At 42.4% G+C, this 22,081-nt stretch overlaps 1 protein-coding gene across 2 annotated transcripts in view; it reads left to right on the forward strand.

The window, feature by feature from the left end:
* The first annotated feature begins 2,082 nt into the window (after positions 1-2,082).
* Positions 2,083-22,081, forward strand: part of GUCY1B1 (guanylate cyclase 1 soluble subunit beta 1) — a 56,857-nt gene continuing 36,858 nt past the window's right edge. For both annotated transcript variants that reach the window (XM_032779129.2, XM_032779130.2), the window contains exons 1-2: positions 2,083-2,206; positions 2,739-2,812. In XM_032779129.2, the coding sequence (XP_032635020.1) occupies positions 2,204-2,206; positions 2,739-2,812 (77 nt within the window). In that variant the 5' untranslated portion in view covers positions 2,083-2,203. The remainder of the gene's footprint in view (positions 2,207-2,738; positions 2,813-22,081) is intronic.

The following is a 22,081-nucleotide window of genomic DNA, read 5'->3' on the forward strand; positions in this document are numbered from 1 at the left end:
CTGAGCTTCAATTCATCTGCAAATTTGACACCATCAACTCAGGGTTGAACAAAGACTGTGAATGGCTTGCCAACTACAAAACCAGTTTCTCCGCCCTTGGTTTTCACACCTCAACTGCTAGAACAGGGCCCCATCCTCCCTGATTGAACTAACCTTGTTATCTCTAGCTTGCTTGCATATATATACCTGCCCCTGGAAATTTCCACTACATGCATCTGAGGAAGTGGGTATTCACCCACGAAAGCTCATGCTCCAAAACATCTGTTCGTCTGTAAGGTGCCACAGGATTCTTTGCTGCTTTTACAGATCCAGCATAACACTGCTACCCCTCTGATACTTATCACAGTGGGGTCCTAATCCATGACTGGGCTTCTGGGCTCTACAATCAGTCATCACCATCAACTCATGCCTTCATGTTGTCCTCCTTCATGTATCCAAAACTCCATCTGGAGAGGCATGGTTCAGTTGGTTGTCCTTCTGTGAATAACATTTATTCAGTAGGCTACATTACTGCTATTCTGTAACTTTTCCTTTCCATGTGCCAATTAAAGGGGAACTGTCAACTTATTAAATCATGCATTGTTGAATCATGTGATTATTAAAAGAGAAAGAAATGTAACCTGCTTGTCACTGATGCTATCTATTTATCTCTTGCATTTCATGTGGCTTAGAATAGGAAAATCATTGGAGGCATAATAATTTGTATTTATAGTTAATTTCTCCTTTGGGTTCTTAGTGCGGCAATATTTGGTTTTCAAACACAGAAGAGTTTTTTTATGTTTTGACTGGAACTGAAAACAATTGAAGAAACATTTATATTGGTCTACAGTTTTTTAAGACATCAGTTTTGCAAAATTTACACTTTTTGGCTAAATGTAAGTCAATTTAGCCCTTTCAAAATTATCTCTTGACTATTACAGAAGGCATTAAAACCAACATGCACATTTGTGTCACTTGGTATCTTTACTTATTATGTGTCAGCTGTTAGGATACTGAACACAAATGCAGAACTATTCTTCTGATTCACCCAGCAGTCAGGCCAGGTCAGTCCTACTGTCTCCAATCTAGAAATATAAGAGGTTAAAAGATCTTTCTGATACAAAGGGAACTATGTGACAGATGGTTCCCTGCAGAGAAGAACATTAGGAAACATTTAGGATGAGGGTTCTGTTTCTTGGTGTTTATATTAACAATATACTTTTTTTCCTATAACGTGGCATACACAGAATACATCAGTATGTGAGCTGGTATGAAAGATATGGGCATTAATTCATACATGGCATTATCACTCCTGCCATGGAAATTTTTAGTAAATTTCACAGCAGAAGTTTGGGGAGAAAAAACAGTTCCATGCTCAGGGTGTTTCCAACCTGGTGCAACTGTGCCCCGTGTGCCAGGCAGCAACACCACTTGGTTTGGGGGCCTAATCAAATGTGATTTTGCAGCCCTTTCTAAGACTTCACTGACCTTATTCAAATTCATGATTTCTGTTATGCCACTTCGCGGCAAAACTGTAGCCTTACTCCTGAGTAATGCAGCCATCCCAAACACATGTCCTTAACCTCTATAAATCTGGCCAGGCCATTATGTATTCTGTTTCTCTCTCATGCACCCTATGATGCTATTAATAATGTATTCTGTGGGGAGGACTCAAGCAAGGGAAACCACACTTGTTAAATATTTACCATTCATGTGCTAGAGAAGCCAATCAGTAGAAGGGCCTATTGTTAATACAAGTCAAACAACCAGGTAACCCCAGCTACCTAGAACAATAACCAAAAATACCAGCAGGTTCCAGCCATTTGCTGCCCAACCCCAGCCATTTAGCTGTTTACACTGCAGCAGCATTTGAAACCCACTGCAAAGGGCTTCGCTGAGGCTACTGCCCCCCTCCCCAACTCCGAACAACACTGCTCCCCCCGCCCCCCCCGCGCTTCGCTTCGCTTCGCATTGTCTCCCCACTCGGGGGCTCGAGCCGAGCAGCATCCTCGAAGCATCTGAATTCCCTCCTCTGGCTGTGATTGGAAGCCAGCCCCGGGCCGAGCTGCGGATTGGCTGTCGGGGGGTGGCAGTCAGCGCGCAGCGGGGGTGGCGGTGGCTAGCGCTCCGGCTCTCCGTGAGCTTTGCTGGAGCTGCGGCTACGGTCGCTGAGTGCAGCCGGGGAGCGGGCGTCAGCGAGCGGAGGGGAGTGAGTGGCGGCGCAATGGTGAGCGCCGCGGAGGCTGCGGCGGTGGGCACTTTCCTCTCTCCCCAGGGTTGCCCTGTCCCTCGCGCCTGTTCTGATTACGGCCCTTGCTATAGCCGGGGAGAGGAAGGCTGAACCAAGAGATGGGCTGGGCGCGGGGCAGCGGCGGTGGAGGGGAGGGCAGGGGGCTGACGAGGAGGGCGGGGGTGGGGTGGAGAAGAGCGTGCACGCCCTTGGAAGGCAGATGCCCGAGGGGTGCTGCGCTGGGGGGAGGCGGCTCAGGCTGGGACTGGCGCCCCGCTGTGGGAGCGATGCTCGGTAGGGGATTCTCTCCCACGCGTAATGATCGGCCCCATAACGCACCAAGGGATGCAGGCCGGTGGGTGGGGGGGAGGGTTTGCTGGTCTCCTTCCCCCGGCCTGCCCGCAGCAAATGACTGCGCCTCCGCACTGCTCCTATGAGCGACCCCTTCGCAGTCTCTCCCCTGCCCCCCTCTTGGCTGCTCGCACCCCGTGACTGACCCCCCCCCCCGCCCTTCGCCCCTTGTCCGCAGTACGGATTCGTCAATCACGCCTTGGAACTGCTGGTGATCCGGAATTACGGCCCGGAGGTTTGGGAGGACATCAAGTAAGTGCCGCCCCCGGCGCGCTGCGAGGGGCCCCGGCTCGCTTTTTCCGGGAGCCGCCTCCCCTCGGGGCAAGATGCGGCCCCTCTTCCCCCCGCTGTTCGCCCCGATCCGCCCCTGGCCTGCCCCCGTGCGGATCGTGAGTCCCTTTCCCCGTAGGGATCCCCCCGCCCGGGCACTCTGCGCAGCAGCCGCGGCTGGTTCCCACGCTCCTGTCAGGGCGGGAGGGAGCCGAGGCAGCCGCAGCAGCCCGGGGGACATGGGTCAGGGCCGCGGGGCGAGAGGCAGCTCCCGGCTCGCTGGCGCTTGGTGGGCAGCATCGCCCAGGTTCGTGGGAAGGAAGGAGCAAGGTCGGTTCCACCGACTCAGCAGCCTCCTGAATGGGCCGATCCGAGCTCAGTTGCTCGTGGGAATGTTGCAAACGCGCCAGCAGGCTCCAGCGCTGATCCCAGGCTGAGCTCCCGGGTGAGAGTCCAGGGGCTCCAGCGCATCCCCGCTCGCAGCCCGATCCCTTCTTCACACAGCGACAGCTGAGCTAGGCTGAGTGCAGTGAGGGACACGATATATGTACCGTGTAAGGAAAAAGTGTTTGTTTTTACTCTTTTCAAAAATTAGCCATTAGTTTGTAAACAAAGTGAAGTGTTTTTAACCCTCACTGTGTACAGTACAGTTAACATGGTCCCATAAGGCAGCCTTACATTTTGCATTGTCCATCCACAAAAGTGTGCAGCAGGAATTGCATAAACCAAGCACCTGATGTGTATGTTCAAGTCAGGGTATACATAGGGCAAACTTCTTCACAAGCATTGGGTGTTTTGCACACAGCCCTTTTGATTGCACACTTTTGCCTCTGGAGTTGTGGATATTGCATACACAGTTTGTTAATTATACAGAGTTGTATACTTCTGTCTGTAGCTATGAGTAGTCTTCAGAAAGTAACCTCTTACTCTGACATGGTTAGCACAACATTTTCAAATTCATTCAGGATAAGCTCCATTTAAGCTTAGTTGGGGCTTCACTTATTCTCCCTCCATTGCTTTAAATGGAATTACCCCAGGGATGAAATTGACCTCAGCTGCTCATGGATCCTCAAGTGTGGTCCCATTTTGACTCTTGGGTAAAGTAACAGACATTGTCTATGTAGGGGGTTCAGACACCATGTGGGAAGACTCCACTAACATTCTGGTGTCAGATCACTGAATTTGGTAGACACAACAATTAAATCTCTTGCAAATTCCTGAAGGACTACAAGTGGAATTTGTAGTTTATACAGTCTTAATTCAAAACACAAAATACTATAAAACTGACATTAACAGGTTACTTTCACCCTGAACTTGAAATAAGAAAAATAGTTATACAAAAAAAAAATACTGTGTAAAATAGCTAGTATTTTCCTGTATATTAATATTATCAAAGATATTATATCTTTCTTGAGCCCAACTCCTTGATCCTCCAAGGAAGGCTAAATTTAGTTTGAGTGACATTAGTCTGTTTCCAAGGAAATAATTATTGTGTCAAAATATTGAATGGTGATTTCACTGCTGGATTGGACAGAAGTATCCTTTGGGTTGTGAGGAACAAACCTCTGTTTAACACAAATACAGTTACTTTGATATTTAACCAAAATCTTAAGAAAAATAGGTAAAAGACATGATATATTCTGCATTCATAAATTCATGGTATAGTTTTAAGTTTGCCTTGTAAGACATTTCTTTAACTCTGGGCTTAATGATAACGGTGGATCTTAGAAAAGCAGATGAAAACCAGAATGTAATACTTGGGCATGATGTGTTATTTTAAACGAGGAGTAGGATTTTTTATGTTTATCTCAGTTATGTAAGGGTATAGTTTGCCTTTCAGCTGGCACTCTGATTTCCTTAGATTTATTTAATTTTTTTGTGTGTGAAAAGCTATTAAGTAGTAAATTGAAAAGATTTGTGTTCATCTCAGAGCATGCAGAACATTGTTTTCTTTAGGTTCATCAAGATTAAATGTACCATTGAATGAAGCTTTGCCTATAGAAATGGAAGAGAAAATCATTGATGAGTTTTTGATGCTGCTGTAAGAGTGACATTTTGCTGACACCGTTATCATCAAAACATAGACACAATTACAATTTAAGTCTCTACTCCTGGCCTGCAAACGGCTCTTCAACATTTCTTTGCAACCACGATCAGCCTCATAATTTGGGTTATTGAAAAACGAGGCGTGCAAATGACGCACAGTGTAACTCTCAGGAAGATTAGGTCTGTACTTTTGCATCCACCTATAAAACAGAATAGACTGAAAACATAGCATGCTTTGTACAGAACAAGGGATTCTACAAAGAGACACTAAACTAAACTTATAAAGCAACTGAAGTAGGTTTTGATGAGACTTGACAGATTACAAACTGGTGATATTACTGTGGAAATCTGGCTTGATTTTTAATAAATAACTGGAATTACAAAAGAATAATATTAATAATAAAAAAAAACAAATTCAGAGAGCTCTGGAACCTTGCTTTACTGAACTAACATGACAGGTCCCAAATAAAAGGCCATAGGTTGAACCCAGAAAAAAGACAGAAAGGCTGAAATCTGGCTGGTGGAATGCAATCCTGAGCTATAGACCCTCCATTGGTTTCCCCACCTTAATATTTACAGTAGCTAATTCTACTTCTATTTTATAAATGTTCTCTTCCTGGTACTCATAAAAATCAGAATGTGTGGTTTTTCAATAGTTTCCTGGCACAGATCATGTCACCTTCCCTATATGGACTCAGCTGAGTTTGTTGAGATAGGAGAATAATGTGCACATGGGGAAAATTCACCATGAGGTTGATGGACATTGCTGCAGCAGATTGTCCTTAAAATACAGTAAGCATATTCCTAGATAATATTTTCCTTTGCTTACTAAAAGATACATGGTCTGTGTCATGCTTGCCATTTTAATCCACTTTTTCAGTTCATTTCTTCTGAAGAATTTGACTCTGGATATGGGACAGATTATTAACTGTATGCAGACCAATATTGTATTATTCTACATACAGGGATTTTATTGATAAACTGATATGTAGGGCTGTAGTTCCTTTTTATATTTAGAGGCTTTTGGGGCTTTTTTCCCTTTCTCAGAAGAAGAATAGATTTCAGACTGCTTATTTTTATCATTGTTACCCGTAGAAGGCCATTTCAGATCTGGTTTGGCCATTTATACCTTTCTCTAGTTACCTGCTGTGAGAAACAAATGAGCTCATTGGGATTTATCCCTCTGGTGTCATGGGGTTATCTTCATATTCGGGTATGTGTTTTCGTCTTGGTATATAGGAATATAGTACTATGAGAATTGCTACGCTTTGCACTGAATATTTAACCCATAATGTCTGTAGACAGTACCAGCCTGTTATTTTTGACAGTCTTTCATATGGTTCTTGTGTGCACTGCAACTCTAACTGCCAAACAGACAACCACCAATGCCCAAGAGCTGTTTATTGTCCTTTATTTTGCATTAAAGAGAATTTAATGTCAACACATTAAGCATATTAAAAAGACATGGATCACGCTGAGATTTCCTGCAGAACAGATGTCACATACAGCTGGGTCACATGGCCAGCACACCTGAAAACCTCCTGGCATCTCTCTCCAATGCTAAGTGTTTAACCACTTAGAAGCCTTAATCAATGAGCAGGGATGTACTCTTTAAACAGGTGCACATGAGTGTCAGAAGCCCTAAGACCATATGGGATTGTTGGAGGCAATGTTTCCAGTAGAGAATTTGTAAATTGTTATCTATCCTGAGCTTCCACCGCTGTGGTTAGGCTTTGAGTTGGATTATCTTTAAACAAATCAAAGGTGCCTCTGTGGCCTCCAGTATCTGGTTTTTTGCCAGGCTTGATACTCAATCTATGACACTTTAAGTGAGTGAAATTTCCAAAAATAATATATGTTAGATTTTAAATGTCTTATTAAAACACACAGCAAAGCTCTTCATCACAACAACAAGATCATTTACAGTCTCCTTTAAAATAAATACAGAATAAGTGATCTGCTTCCCAAATAGCAGGTCTTGAAATACCAGGCTCTGTAAAATTAAGCCAAGTGTGTTACCTGGAGGTAAAGAAAATTATTCAAATAAAATCTTTGTCTTCTGTCTGTTTCTGTGCTAAATGCTCCCATAAAACAAGGTTACATGACCTGGTGAGTATAGAAAAAGTAGACCAGATGTTGAAGCCTGTCCTGACAGCAAAAGGCTGCTGCTAAACATTTGGTGATACCATACTAGACCCCTAGAAAAGAAAATCTAAGAACCAGTGTGTGTCACAATATGTACATAGCAAGTGGTGGCATGTTACTGTGACCCCAGGAGCCACAGTTCCCTCCTTGCTCCCCATCTTCATCCAGGGATGGGAGGGGGGAGAGAGAAGAGGTAGTAATTTGCTTTCCCAATGCTCAGCATTTGAAATGGAGCCAAGGCTCCAGACATTCCCTGCCTACCTCTTTGCCTACCTGTTGTGTGGTGGGGAAATAAATGGATGTATGACCTCTGCTTACCCAGACTCAAGGTTTGGGTTGCCTGCCAAAGAGTGATTCTTCCTCATCTAATAGTCCTTTGCATGGTAGACCGAGTTACAAGTAGCCCCAAATTAAGACTTAAACCAATCTGCTCCTCCCCAGAAATGTTTAAAAACTTCGCAGTGTGAACTGATGTGATCTTTCCTGAGGTGTTTTGTGGTGATGTTGCCATTCTGCCATTGATCCATGAGAAGGCTAGTATCTCACATTTTCAGTGCTGTTTCTCAGCCAACTTCGAAAGCCTCTGTACCACCCGATAGCTAATATTTTTGCCTGAAATTCCATCATAAAAACTGCTATACTATTATTTAACTGGAGTTTGAGTTGAAAATTAGGTGGACTATTAATTATTATAGATTCCACCAAAAGGGGTCTAATCTGATGCCAGCCAGAATGGAGAATTCTTAGTAACGTTGCTAGGAGTCCTATGCACACAGCAGCAAAGAAGGAAAAAAAACCTTTCAAAATGAATTTATTATTAATATTGGCAGTAATAATAGCACCTAGGATCCCTAGTCATGGCCTAGGACTCCATTGTGCTAGGTGCTGTACAAACCCAGAACAAAAAATCAGTCCCACTTCAAATTGCTTAGTGAGCATTTGAACTATAGATTGATCTTGCAAATTTTCTGTCTGTTCACTGGAAGGGCTTCAGAGGATTTGTGCTGACGCTGGAGCCCTTGAGAAATTCCATTCCTCCCAGGATGTGAATACTAGTGAAAAGTGCACTGTATCTGGCTAGCACTGATGGATTGTGTGGAGGTAGGTGTGGGTTGGCAGTAGGGCACCCTCATGTCACAACAGTCAATACTCACAATTGATGTGATGATTGTCTCAACAACAAACAGTTGTGAACACTTCAGAGAAATGACTTTAAGTAAGGAATAAGCTGTAAAACCCAACCTTTTTTTTATATACCAGTGCATAAGCAGTAAAGAGTAAGGCACAATGCAGTGTTTATTACACACACAGAACTATGCTACAAGGACATTATTAAGGTTGCAAAGTCAAGAAGTCAAAAGTTAAGAAATGCCAGTGTTAAGGCTGCCCATGTAACCTCCCTTGTGCATTATGATAGTCTTTAATTATATAATCTCATAATATTTTTTCCACAGGACCCCAGGCTCATTCCGTGCACATAACAGATGGTACTCACTTAATGAACAGCTATTCAATATTTTGTTTTCTTGTCATTGTTCAATGTGTGGCCCAAGCCTGATTTACTGCACCTTATTCAAATCCTTCCCTGAAGATGGAATTATTGATTTCCTCATAGGCTTTTCTTACCACTATATTAACTGAGTGCCTCACAAACATTAATTAATTTATTTTCACAAAACCCTTGGGAAGTGAGGGAGTTTTATTACCTTGATTTTATAGATAGGGAGTTGAGACAGAAATTGAAGTCTAAAGTTTCCGCTAATTTTGGGTGCCAAATTTGAGACCCCGTAGGATCAGATTTTTCAGTATACTTAACATTATATGGGTTTTTATATGTTCAAGCTCAGCTCCCATTGACTTCCATTACTGCTATGAGTGTTCAGTGCTTATGCAAATCTCAAATTGGGCATCCAGAAAATTAGGATTATACAATTAATAACCACCTGTAAAAAGTTTCATTTTACTTACTTGCTAGTGTCCCATTCTGTGACACAGGCAGGGAGAGAATATCATTCCCAAGGGCAGCATTCAACAGCTTTAACCAGGACACCTTTCTGTTCTCTCACTGTAATTTCTTGCCTCATTCACTGGACTTCCAACTTGTGCAAAAATAGAGCAGGAGTCTTACAGACAAGTCCCCTTTCTTATGACATAACACTGTTTCATTCCCAGAGCAGATACATCTTGTCTACTGAATGAGGTAGGGGTCCTGTTGGAAAAAATAGTATGTGATCATGTAATTACAGGTTGCACAAGTGGGGGGGGGGGAGGAAGAATTAAAACCCACTTGTACATTCAGTCTTAATTCTGGATTTTCCTAACTTTTGAGAACTTGACTTTGCAACCTTAATAATATTATTTTAATATATTTTGTGTGTGTAATTTCCTAGGTTTTTAAAAAGCAAACTGAAAAAACCAGAAATTCTGTCATGTAACATCATATTGACGCCTCATGGGTCAACAGCAGGATTGGCACCGAACAAACCTCTGCCACTTGAGTTAATGGAGTAACTGATAGCAGTAGTAGGTTGTCATCCTCTAGATAGGGATGATGCCTGTGGGCTTCACAGCTATTTGCTGACGTCTGAGAAATGGTGAGACTCAGGAATCTTAAGTTCCATTCCAGTTTCTGGAAAAGAGTGTGCTTTTTGTGCAGCGGCTCTCAACCAGGGATCTGTGGCCCAGTGTGGGTCCACGAGCCATTTCAGGGAATCTGCCAGGCAGGGCCGCTTGAAGCCCCGAGCCCTGGTGCCGGTGAATGAAGCTCAGAATCCTGGTGTCCCATAGAGTGGAAGTCCTGAGCCCCATGAAGGGCAGGAGCCCTCCTGTGGTTGAAGCCTAGAGCCCCTGCATTCCCCTGCTAGGACATGGAATTTTTATAGCATGTTTGGGGGCTTCTGAAAGGAAAAGTGCTCTAGTGGATTCATACTCCTCTACTCATTCTCCCTCAGGTTGGAACTCTTTTGCCTCATCCCTTCCAACTTGTTCCTGTTCCAGGCCTGTCTCTACCCCACTCTGGCTCCTTGTCACATCCCATTTTTACATAGCAAGTCCTAGACTGCACCACTTACGTTTCTGATCCTACTCCCTGTCTCCTTGCACAGCAAGTCCTAGTTTCATGCTCTCTGGGCCACGCTCCTTGCACTCCCATCACCCACAAACTCCTTTCCCCCAATTTCCTTGCCCACACAATCCCAGTTCCTCCCTTCCCCCCTAGACCCTTATTCAGTCTACCCGCTCCTTTCCTCTGGCTCCTAGATTTTTATAAAGAGAAGTGTCAGAGTGCCATAACTATTCGGGAACATTTTCAATGGCACAACTGGTGGTTAGGTACCTAACTCCCATTAAAAGTTAGACGCTGAAAGTCAATGGAAGTTAGGTGTCTAACTACCACTGGTGCTTTTGAAAATGTTCTCCATTGCCTTAGGCACTTTTCAAAATCAGAGAATCTTATCTGTTTTCTATGTTTGAAGTTGCTGTAGCACAGAGTTCTATAAAATAATCATTGCAACTTCTAACAAGCTTTCTACTTAACAATATTTTAGTTTAATTTTTGTTATTAAATGTGACATCTTATTGGATTTTCGAAAGTCACATAATTTCATGAGAATTTTTGGTGTAGTAAAAAGTGTTTTTATGCTCCAAAAAAGAGAACAAATCATAAAATAATTCCGTGGTGTTTGAGATGTGACAGACTACAAAATGAATATACTAGTCTGGCTTTTTATTGGTGTGGGTGTTCATTTTAGACTATCACCTTATTGATCACAGGTGTATCTGCTGAGCTTTGTGAACCCCTCACCCACTTTTCTGTGTTGGCAAATCCTGTGAGAATCAAGCCTCAGCCCAACATTTGGGAGTTGAGGCAGGGCAGAGTGGGGAGTTGGGGGTGGAAAGCTGTGTAATTTAAAGACTTAGGTTATGAGCCTGCACTTCGCTTTCAGTTTGTTTTTTTAACAACCTAGAAAATTACACACAAAAAAGGTGTTAAAACGGCATCATTAAGGTTTCAAAGTCAAACATTCAAAAGTCAGGAAATGTCAGAATTAAGGTTGCCTATCGGTCTGATTGCGGAAGTGCTGAGCATTCAGAGCTGCAGCTGAAGTCAACAGGAGATGGGCTTTGAACATATAAAGTGCTATATAATGCCAAGTATTCTGAAAAATCAGGTCCTAGACATCTCAAATCGGGCATCCAAAGTTAGTGGAAACTTTTAACCATAATCTCTTTACGCTTGAGTTGCCTATTTGTAAAATGGGCATAGTACTGTCTGCTGCCTTTCTTAACTGTGGTATTGTGATGATAAATTCATTAATGTTTGTGAAGTGCTCCTATATTATATGTTATTGTGATGACCCCATAGAAAGGCCCATGAGGAAATTACTAAGTCTTTATTCAAAGCAGAGTTTGAATACTGTGAAAAAAGTAAGGCCTGAACCACACATTGAACAATGTGGAGAAAACAAAATATCGAATAGCTGCTCAGAAATTGAGCACCATCTGTCCTGTGCACTGAATGAAGCTGGGGCCCTTTGGAAAAAACAGTATGTGATCATGTAATTAAAGACAGCGTCATAATGCATATGCCGTATTGCACAGGGAACCTTAATTCTAGTATTTCCTAACGTTTTAGTTTTTTACTTTGCAACCCTATTAATAATCTTATAACATAGGTTTTTACATATATATAGTTTCAACAAAGTAGAAGGGTGTGTGTGTGTGTCTCTCTCTCTCTCTCTTTCTATATATACACACACACCCCTTTCTGCCTTGTTGAAACCACGCTTGGTATAGGTGTGAGTGGAGTATTAGCATGAAGGTGACTCAGGGAGACTTGAAGGAATGTGCTTTGGAGCAGACCTTACTTACTGATGCTCCAGAAAACGGAATGTGTTCCCCTTCAGTGCATGCTTGCAGCCAAAGCTCATCATGCTTGTCAGTGTTTGAAATTAGCCATTTTTGTGGCAGTATAGCAAATGGGTAAATGTTCCCTTATAGATACCTCTTGTCCGCTAAAATCTAAGACTTAATTTAAAAAACTTGTCTCCAAGTGTGAAGAGAACCTTAAAAATGAACCAGATGTAGAACAATGGAATGATGTTTGCCCGAGGCTGCAAGAAGTGATATGGAAAGAAAGCTGTAAAAAAGTTCATTTACAGAGGGTCATCTGCTCTGAAGCCTAATGACAACAGTTTATATAATTACATTGTGAACAGCTTCATTGCTGTTTAAAGCACATAAGAAGAGATGAACAGTCATATTACCTAGACTATAAACCCTTTGGGGCAGGGACCATCCTTTTACTATATGTTTGTATAATGCTTAGCACAACGGGGCCGGAGTAATAATAATAATAATGATAATAAATAAATAAATAAGTAAATGTGAAGCTCTGCACAATCTGCTGTCAGTCACATCTCATTTAGGAGTTATGAGTGGGTGGAACTTGTCAGAGTCCCACCACTGATTTTTTGAGCCCGGGCCAATGTGTTATCTTGTCTCCTAGTTGGTGTTCTGTTACACTCCAGGGAAGAGGTTCTCTACTTCCAGCCTTGTATGCCCATACGCCCATGTAGCTGAAGGAAGAATATTTGCCTGTAGAACATAAGAACAGCCATCCTGGGTCAGACCAGTGGTCCATCTAACCCAGTGTCCTGTCTCTCACAGTGACCAGTCCCAGCTTCTGGCAGTTGGAGGCTTTGGGACACTCAGAGAAAGAGGTTGCATTCCTGACCATTTTGGCTAATAACCATTGGTGGACCTATCTTTCATGAACTTATCTTATTCTTTTTGGAACCCAGTTATACTTTTGGCCTTTGCAACATCTCCTAGTAATGAGTTCCACAGGTTGACTGTGTGTTGTATGAAGAGATACTTTCTTATGTTTGTTTTCAGACCTGCTGTCTATAAATTTTATTGGGCGATCCTTGGTTCTTGTGTTATATGAAGGGGAAAATAACACTTCCTTATTGACTTTCTCCACACCATTCATGATTGTATAGCTCTCCATCATATCCTCCCTTCGTTGTTTTTTTTAAGCTGAACAGTCCCAGTATTTTTTCATCTCTCTTCTTATGAAAGCTGTTCCACACCCCTAATCATTCTGGTTGTTATTCTCTGTACCTTTTCCAATTCCAATATATCTTTTTTTGAGATGGGGCTACCAGAACTGCACACAGTATTCAAGGTTTGTAAATAGCTCTGTAGAGATCAAAGGCATTGCATACTGTGATGGGGCAAGGCCAGATGGGTACAGTAAAGTACTGAGGAACAGGTATGTTAGCCCCAGGCTAAACAAATCTCTAGTACTGTGGTAACCAAATGGCAGTTGCTCCAGGTTAATCAAGGCACCTGGGGCCAATTAAGATCTTTCTAGAAGGCAATGGAGATAGCTACTTTGATTAGAACACCTGCAGTCAATCAAGGCAGGCTAATCAGGGCACCTGGATTTAAAAAGGAGCTAACTCCAGTCAGGCAAGGAGGAGTCAGAGGAGAAGGAGCATGTGTGAGGAGCTGGGAGCAAGAGGCAAAAGGAGCTGAGATGGAGAGGGTGTGCTACTGGAAGATTGAGGAATTATCAGACAATCAAGCATTATGAGGGTACGTCTACACTGCACGATTATTTCGAATTAGCTTAAACCGATATTACAAAACAGATCTAATAAAATCGGTTTAGCGCGTCCACAGTGGGATCACAAAACATTTCGTCATGGTCCAAAGCTACCATCGATTTCAGGATGCGGTGCACTTGTGGGTAGCTGTTCCTCTACTATCCCATAGTTCCACTTCGGGTTTGAGAGCACAGTGCCTGATGGCAAAAACATTGCCCCGGGTGTGCTGGGTACAGCTCACCCCTCCCTTTGTAAGGCAGCAGACAACCCTTTGGCGCCTTTTTCCCAGATGCATGAGCAAACGCTATGAGCACGCAATCATGGACCCTGAGTCACAACAGTACCTGACCGTTGTCAACACCTCTGCTACTCTCTGCCATGCAGCATTCAGTACAGCGAGAGGGTGACATTTACAGTACTCAAGGAATTATTTATTTTACTTTCTTTCACGTGCTGGGGGGGGAAGAGACTGACGAGCTGTTCCGGAACCCACGCAAGATCACCGTGTATTAAACTACAGACATTGGGCGCGCTCAGCCAAGAATGCAAATAGTTTTCAGAGACTGCGTGGAGACTGGTAGCTGTATCCTCATTACCCCTCCCCATGAGCATCCGTTTGAGTCTCTGGCTTCCCGTTACGGTTGTCACGCACGCGCTGTGTATCCTGGAGTTTTATTTTCAAACGGTTTGGCATTTCTGTTCTTTAACGGAGCTCTGATAAACAGTGTCTCACCATACACGATCAGAAATTAGTACTCCCGAAGGTCAATGCAGGAGCTACTTTTGCATCTTGACTGCATCGCCCCCGTGCTGACAGAGCTGGACACGTGAGGGTAGAAATGTCATCTAAAGGTCTCGGGCTTTTCCTGTTACCGGCACTGCCGCTCCGAGTTCGGATTCGGACCAGAGCAGTCAAGGAGTTGCGAATCTGTGGGGAACCTCTAGGGAGCCAATATGGCGGATTTCCCCGCACACGTAACTCCTTAAACCGAGTTATCACTTTCGAATTTAGCGACTACCTGCTCGCTGGAGGAGTCCAAATCGATTTAAGGAGCGTTTAACTCGAATATTAACGAGCGTACTGCATGTGAACGGTCGGTTTAATCAACTGCTAGCTTAATCTGGTATTATCGGCCATCATAAACGATATTGTTAAAGTCGCAGTGAGACCTGTCGAGCAGCAGCGAGAAGGCCATGGGAGGAGAAGAAAATTTGGAGAGGCATGGGGAAGTAGCCCCGGGAGTTGTGCTGCATGCAGCTGTTTACAAGAGGCACTAAGACAGCGCTAATCCACAAGGGCCCTGCTGGAACCTGGAGTAGAGGCGGGCCTGGGTTCCCCCCAAACCTTGCAACTCCTGGTCAGACACAGGAGGAGTTGACCCAGACTGTGGGTTCCATCAAAGGGGAAGATCACTGAGGTGAGCAAATCCGTCAATAAGCGCAGGACCTACCAAGGTAGAGGAGGAACTTTGTCACAATACGTACAATGTTAATTATTCTTAATTATCTGCTATCAGTGCACATTGATGAAAGAATAAACTCTTTATCTATAGATTAGGCTAAAAGTCCATGTTTATTTTGGATCATATAGGACCTAATTAAAAAAGAAAATATGGCCAGGCTTAATATAATTAATATAATTAACTGCAGTCATCTGCAAAAAGTTGTGGAAAATTGATTTTTCATGGCACCCTTACAATTATATGGGTTTCCATAGTGTGCAGAAGACGGACATAATAATTATTCAGTCGAGTTCATAATGGTTTTGCAAAAGCCTTAAGTGTGTAAAAAAGATACTACTGAACTGACTTCATTTGTGTTTGAAAGATAATTCAGGATGAAATCTTCATTAGTGAAAGGCCAATAGAGGAATTCATTTTTTTTCCTTTATCCCTTTTAATGTTTAATGAGTTTTCTTTCAAATAGTGGTCTAAGTGGCACTAATGGATAGCCAGTTAAATTCCTAAATGAAACTCTTTCTTTCATATTATTCCAAAGATTAATTAACAATAACCTGAATATTAAGAGTAAAGTGATTCTTTTCATATACAAACCTGTAACATTAAGGGGTTGACTCTCTATCGAAGGAAACTCCATTAGGGGAACCTTGTGGAAGGCAGATCTGATTTTTAACAGGCTCTTCCTGTTCATTTCTGCTAAAAAAAAGAAATGTTGGCATAATATGAACCAGAGATTTTTGCATCATCTCGCTCCATCTCCTGGGTTTCACTGTGCAGGGGGATATTTTAGTCCATAGTTTGTGCAGTGCATTGAGATCTATTGGGATAAAAAGTGCTAGAAATACATCAGTTATTACAAATGAAATGCTTACAAAAGCCTTTTCTAAATAGCATTCCTTTCAGTCAACTTGTGTAAAAGAAGCAAAATAATACTGGCTTTGTATTCTTTATCGTATTTTTAGTATTTGGCGTAGTAACGTGCAGCTTGTAAATTTGTTACAGTTGACTGTATCTCCTAGGATTATCTTATTTTGAAAGCCTGCATTAAACATTCTCATCTCCAATCCATAGACCTGGGAAGCAACTCTGAGTTCTGAAATCTATAAATACACCTATTTACTTTACACAGAAAGTCAGTTTCCTGGATAGATTCCCATTTTATTTAATCTTGTGGCTCACGTAATTTATGTTTTTTTCCCAGCTGAATGTTTAAAATATCTTCAGACCATCTAGAATACATACAGGTCTTCTGTTCTTTAGGTAAATCAATACTTTTAATATGTCTTAACAATGTGCCCCAGTGAACCATCTGAAAGGAAGATGATTAGTGTAAAAAATGTACAGATAATCTCTAAGGTAATAAATCAGTCAGTAATTGTATCATTTAAATGTTAAAGAATGCGTTTGGTATAAAGCAAAGGTCCTGATTCTAGTTATGCCAGTTTTAGTTTTACACGTGTGTAATTCCATTGTTACTCACTTTTGATTTATTCCATGGTCAGTGAAATCGGAATATGCCCGATATCTAAGTGCATTATTATATCATTAAGGTTATTTTGTCTAGTGTAGTCAGCCTGATGAGCATTTTTTCCATTGTTGGAAATTTCTTCCCAGCATCCGTGGAAAACCAGGAATAGTAAAGCACACTGGTGGCAAAAATCTCAGCAGAAACAATACCTACTGTGCAAAAACTTCTAGGAGTGATTTTGGAAATGTTGTTGTATGTGAGGTGTTTAAGGTGATATACACAGTGTATGCTCTCAGTACCACAGTCTAGATAGGAAGAGAGACAGCTGAGCTTTCAGTTTATGAGATGATCTGTAAAGGGGAGGTCAGAGGCTTCTAAACAATAATTTAATTGTTCAAGGTTGTATAATACATATCATGTCACAGGGAAGCCTGCCCAGCTTCAGAAAACAAAATATTTATTTCTAGCAGATAGTACCACCATTTCTTCTAAATATATTGATAATATTTTATAATTTAGCTGAAAGCAAAATATAAGTAACTATTCTATAAAGAAGGTTTTTTGATCAAAGAAAGGTTTTATTTTTATTTTCAACTTCATGATAGGACACTGTTGGATGGCAAGTACAGAAATCAAAGGGATAAAAGGATATCCAGCAGAAGCAACTCTTCACTTGACTATAATTTACTCTAATTACCTTTGAATTCAGCAGATGCACAGCAAAAAATACATTAAAAATCCACCTTGTGTATGAAATACTGAATGTGTAAGAGACACATATATAAAAACAATGTAGGATGAGATCTTGGCAGGCTAAGTTACTTCTAAGGTCTCTCATGGATGGCAAACTGCTCCTTTCCCCCAGCCAAAAGAAAGCAACTAATACCTTTTTTTTTTCAGGATCGTAAAGCTTCATGCTAATAGCAAGTTTCTTGCCATGCATGCTAATTAAGATCTCTGTCCTAAGCAAAAATGAATTTGTTCTAGGTCATGTCTCATTGTGCTTTGTAAACCTATTACACTCTACAAGTGAAATAAAAATACATAAAATCAGTAATTTTTTTTGAAATTCCATAATGGAAATTCTCATTTTTAAACAGTTTTTGTCCAAATGTTAAGTCTGCATCCCTCTTTGTAATTATTAACATTGACAATGAATCTAATAATGGGAATATGTTTTCAAACACAAAACTACAAATTTTCAAAGGATCCATGGTGCATGTTCAGAGGCACCTGGAGACACTAGTTTTTCTGTGCTGCTGGAATGACAACACTTTCCAAAAGGCATGAAGGACCCGTAATTTTCTTCTCTCTTTCCCTCTAGATCAATTTGAGGCAAGGCTCATTTAGGGCTTAATACTACATCATTCTAATCACTGGAAACTTTTCCATTGACTTAAATGGGATCACAGTCAAGCCTAATATGAATCCCCTGCCAGCTCTACTATTGCCTATAGTACAGTAGGCAAGTTATTTTTTCTCCCTATTGCATACTGGGCTGACCTTTCTCTGTTCAGATTGACCTGGATGATTTATGGGGGGAGGAGGGAAGGGGTTGTGAGGAAGGCACTAATGAACCTCAGAAGACCGTAAGTCTGAGTCTCTGTTTCCCCGCAATTTGTCTAGCCGTTTACACAAGTGCAAAATGAGTGTAAAGTAGGTATTAACCGCTGGTTATCTGATCTGGTAACATTTTGTAATGGTGTAAATTGCTATCCAAGTTCAGAGCAATAATAAATCAGGCCTGATGTGCCTATCTTGGGGGTCAGTTTGGGCAAGAAGTGAGAGTGTCTATCTACTGGAGTTTTTGAAGTTTAGTGCGTTCTCCTAGTTAGGAATGAAGTCCACCCTTCTTTTGTTTTTAGAAATGTACAGGTGACATAAATCGTAAATCACGTTGCTGTTCTTTTTCTGTTTGGCTTGGAAGCTGTTTTCAAAGAAAAGCACATATAAAAGATTGCTACTATAATGCCGCTAACTTGCTAAGAAATCAGCCACAGCTGCACTTATGAGTTCGCCAGATATTGTTGCTACTGGCTGGTTTCCAGCCAGTCTCTTAAGAAATCACCACATGTTTACCCCTGCTAATACCTCTGTGGTCAGATCCTACAATTTGCATAACATTTCCAAGTTATCACTGTTATACTATATTGTTAACAATTAGAGCTGGTCAAAAATGGGGATAAATATTTCAGAAAAATTATTAAAGGAGAGTTTTGCCCATTTTTCATTAAATCTTGAATCTTGCAAATTTTCTATCCAGCTCTTCCCATGATCTTTGCCCAGAACTTCAGTAGAGGTCTATTGAAAGCTCGTGGGTGGAACTAGGGTACCACATAAAACCTTAAACTGCTTTGAATTTCCTGGCTGACTATACAACATTCTATGAAGGTGGCCTGGTGTGAATATGCCCTTTAACAGAATCCTTGTGAGATTTTGCTATTTGTCTGCTTAGTTTGAAATCAAATTATTTATTATTCCATAGCACCTAGTGGCTTCAGCTGGGATCAGGGACCCATTGTACTAGGCACTGGACAAACTCAGGGTACATCTACACTACGGGATTATTCCGATTTTACATAAACCGGTTTTATAAAACAGATTGTATAAAGTCAAGTGCACGCGGCCACACTAAGCACATTAATTCGGCGGTGTGCGTCCATGGTCCGAGCTGATCGATTTCACGGAGCATTGCACTTGTGGTAGTCTGGTATCCATAGCTATGCCATAGTTCCGGCAGTCTCCCTGCCCCTTAGATTCGTGGTTGAGAGCCCTAGTGGCGATGGGGCAAAAATCATGTGTCACGGGTGGTTCTGGGTAAATGTGTCTAGTCATTCCTTCTCCGGGAAACACGGCAAGACAATCATTTTGCGCCCTTTTTTCCCTGGATTGCCCTGGCAGGACGCATAGCACGGGCAACCAGAACCCGTCAGCACGTTTTATTTTACAGTTCACCGGTAGTGTACTTGGATATGCGCGACAGGGTACTCTAGCGCTAAACTAGCGCATTCATTGTGTTGTGATTGAGCAGAACCGGTTAACTCAGTCATTCTGTACATTCTGCTGCCGGAGGTAAAATTGGCAGTAAGATTGACGGTATCTGTCTCTCGTACTGTCTGCTGCTATCATGGGTGCCCTGTGCTGAGGATCAAGCCGGGGGCTGCAAAAGCAATCTTGGGTGAATGACTCCCTGAGTCATTCCTATCCTTTATGGTTTTCTAAAAATTAGAGTCAGTCGTGCAAGAATATGGGGCAATGTACTAGAGACCAGTGTATCAGAGACACAGCTGCTGCCCGTGTAAATCCTGCAATAGATGATTGACTACATGCTCCATTAACACAGGTGCCCCTGCAACAACCTCCACCTCGTTGCTCCTCCTCCCCAGACCTTCCTGGCTATCGTGCAGTGTCCCCCATTTGTGTCATGAAGTAAATAGAATGCAGGAATAGAGAAACTAGGCGACTTGTTAGTGATATTAAAATTGAGGTGGAGGCACCCCCGGGGCTATGAGTCCAGATGGACATTAACTGCGTGTGGGGAGAGGACCCAGCACCACTGCTATGATTAGTCAGACAGTACTAGAAGCTTTCTCTTAACAGTGAATAGGGCGGGGCCTTGATCTGAGCTCAGCCCAGTTGCTTATGAAAGACGGTTAACCACCTTCTGTGTCTCTACTGGGAGGACCAGGAAATCATCCCTATTTTCTTACCCGGCCCCCCCCCGCCCCTGGGCCGGCCTCACCTCAGCCAGCTCAGAGGTATTACATCAGTTATCCTAAGCATTGAGGCACTCATGGGCGATAAGGATGTTAAACCTACTGCACCATCTGCCACTGGGAGGGGAGAGAATACTTGCACTTCACTGTGTCAGCCATCGCGTCTACCAGGCAGTCCGTTCAGTAGAACATCAGAGGACGCGGGTTACGACATCATATAACACGTTCGAAAGAAGTCATAGAAACATTTCTTTCCCTTTCTTTCATTGTGGTGGGGGGAGTAAATGAGTGAGCTATTCCTGAACGCATGCTGGTACAAATGTGTTTGAACTCTACAGGATGGGAGCTAGGCCAAGAATGTAATACTTTTCGGACTGCTGTGGACTTGTGGGATAGCTTGATACACAGTACGTCCTCACTCCTGACGTCCATATGAGGTCTCTGGCTTCTCGTTACGCTGTCACGCAGCCTGTGTAGCCTGGAGATTTTTTTCAAACACTTTGGGCATTCTGTATTCTGTAAGAGTTTGATAGATAATTTGTTTCCGCCTATACAGGATTCAGATTCAGTATCTTCTGTATGTCCCATGGTGGACTCTTTTGGATTTGGGATCTGCATTACCACCGGCTGATAGAGTCACGCTGGGCTAAATTGGAAAGAAAATCTAAATTTCACGGGGCTTTTTCTGTTACCTGGCCCAGCATCTGAGTTCAGATTTATGTCCCAGAGCGTCCATGTGGTCAACTGTGAGACTACCGCCGGAGCCAATACGTCGATTTGCGGCCACACTAACCTAATCAGATATGGAATATTTTAGGCTATACTCCTTCGTTGAGGAGGAGTACAGAAACCGATTTAAAGAGCCCTTTATATCGATATAAAGGGCCTCGTTGTGTGGACGGGTACAGCGTTAAATCGGTTTAATGCTGCTAAAATTGGTTTAAACGCGTAGTGTAGACCAGGCCACAGTGAAAGACAGTCCCTGGTCTGTATAGCATAATCTAAATAGACAAGACAGACAAAGGGTAAGACAGTGGTACCCAACCTATTTACCATTCTGGGCCTCATGTGCAGAGCTCTCTAGGTGTTATGTGGGCCACATCCACACAATGTATATATACCGCCTATATGGCCCTGAGGATGTCACATGGAACGCAGCTGTGTGCTGATTGGGCCTCAAGTGGGCTACGCATTGAGAACCACTGGGATAAGAGGAGAACCAGAGACCCAGGAGGAGGTAAAGCAGCTTGCATAAGGTCACACAGCAGGTCAGTGGCAAAGGTGGAAATAGAACCCATTCCTCCAGGCTCCTCATTCAGAGGTTCGTACAGTACGTCATATTGCCCTATATCCTAGATCATATTGCCTGACTTCAAGTATTATGTATCCTGGTTTCCAAACAGTATAGTAAAATTTCTCAATGTTACAGTTGAATAAGGTGTGACTTTTCAATTGGTAATATTTAAAAATGTGGGTGATTTGGTGGCTCAGGGGACGGGTAATTGGATGAGGAGGCTGTGACCCTTAGATAATGGTTTGTCTTGGTCAATTATGATAGACAGTCTTTACCATCTTGTTGCTGTTCACTGGCTCATGTGCATACGCTAGTGGTTTCATCCCAATCCTAGTGGACTGAGGTTCATGTGAAAATTGGGGTTGCTTGTACTATGCTTGTTATACTATTAGAGCCATTAATCTACCCACTTTTACAATCATTAAATTATTATTGTTTAAAAACAGATTGATGTACTTAAAAGTGAAGGAAAGCTGTGATACTGAGGTCATGTTTTAAAGTGTATGGCATA

The sequence above is a fragment of the Chelonoidis abingdonii genome, chromosome 5 (assembly GCF_003597395.2).
Source record: "Chelonoidis abingdonii isolate Lonesome George chromosome 5, CheloAbing_2.0, whole genome shotgun sequence".
In the NCBI taxonomy this organism is placed as follows: domain Eukaryota; kingdom Metazoa; phylum Chordata; order Testudines; family Testudinidae; genus Chelonoidis; species Chelonoidis abingdonii.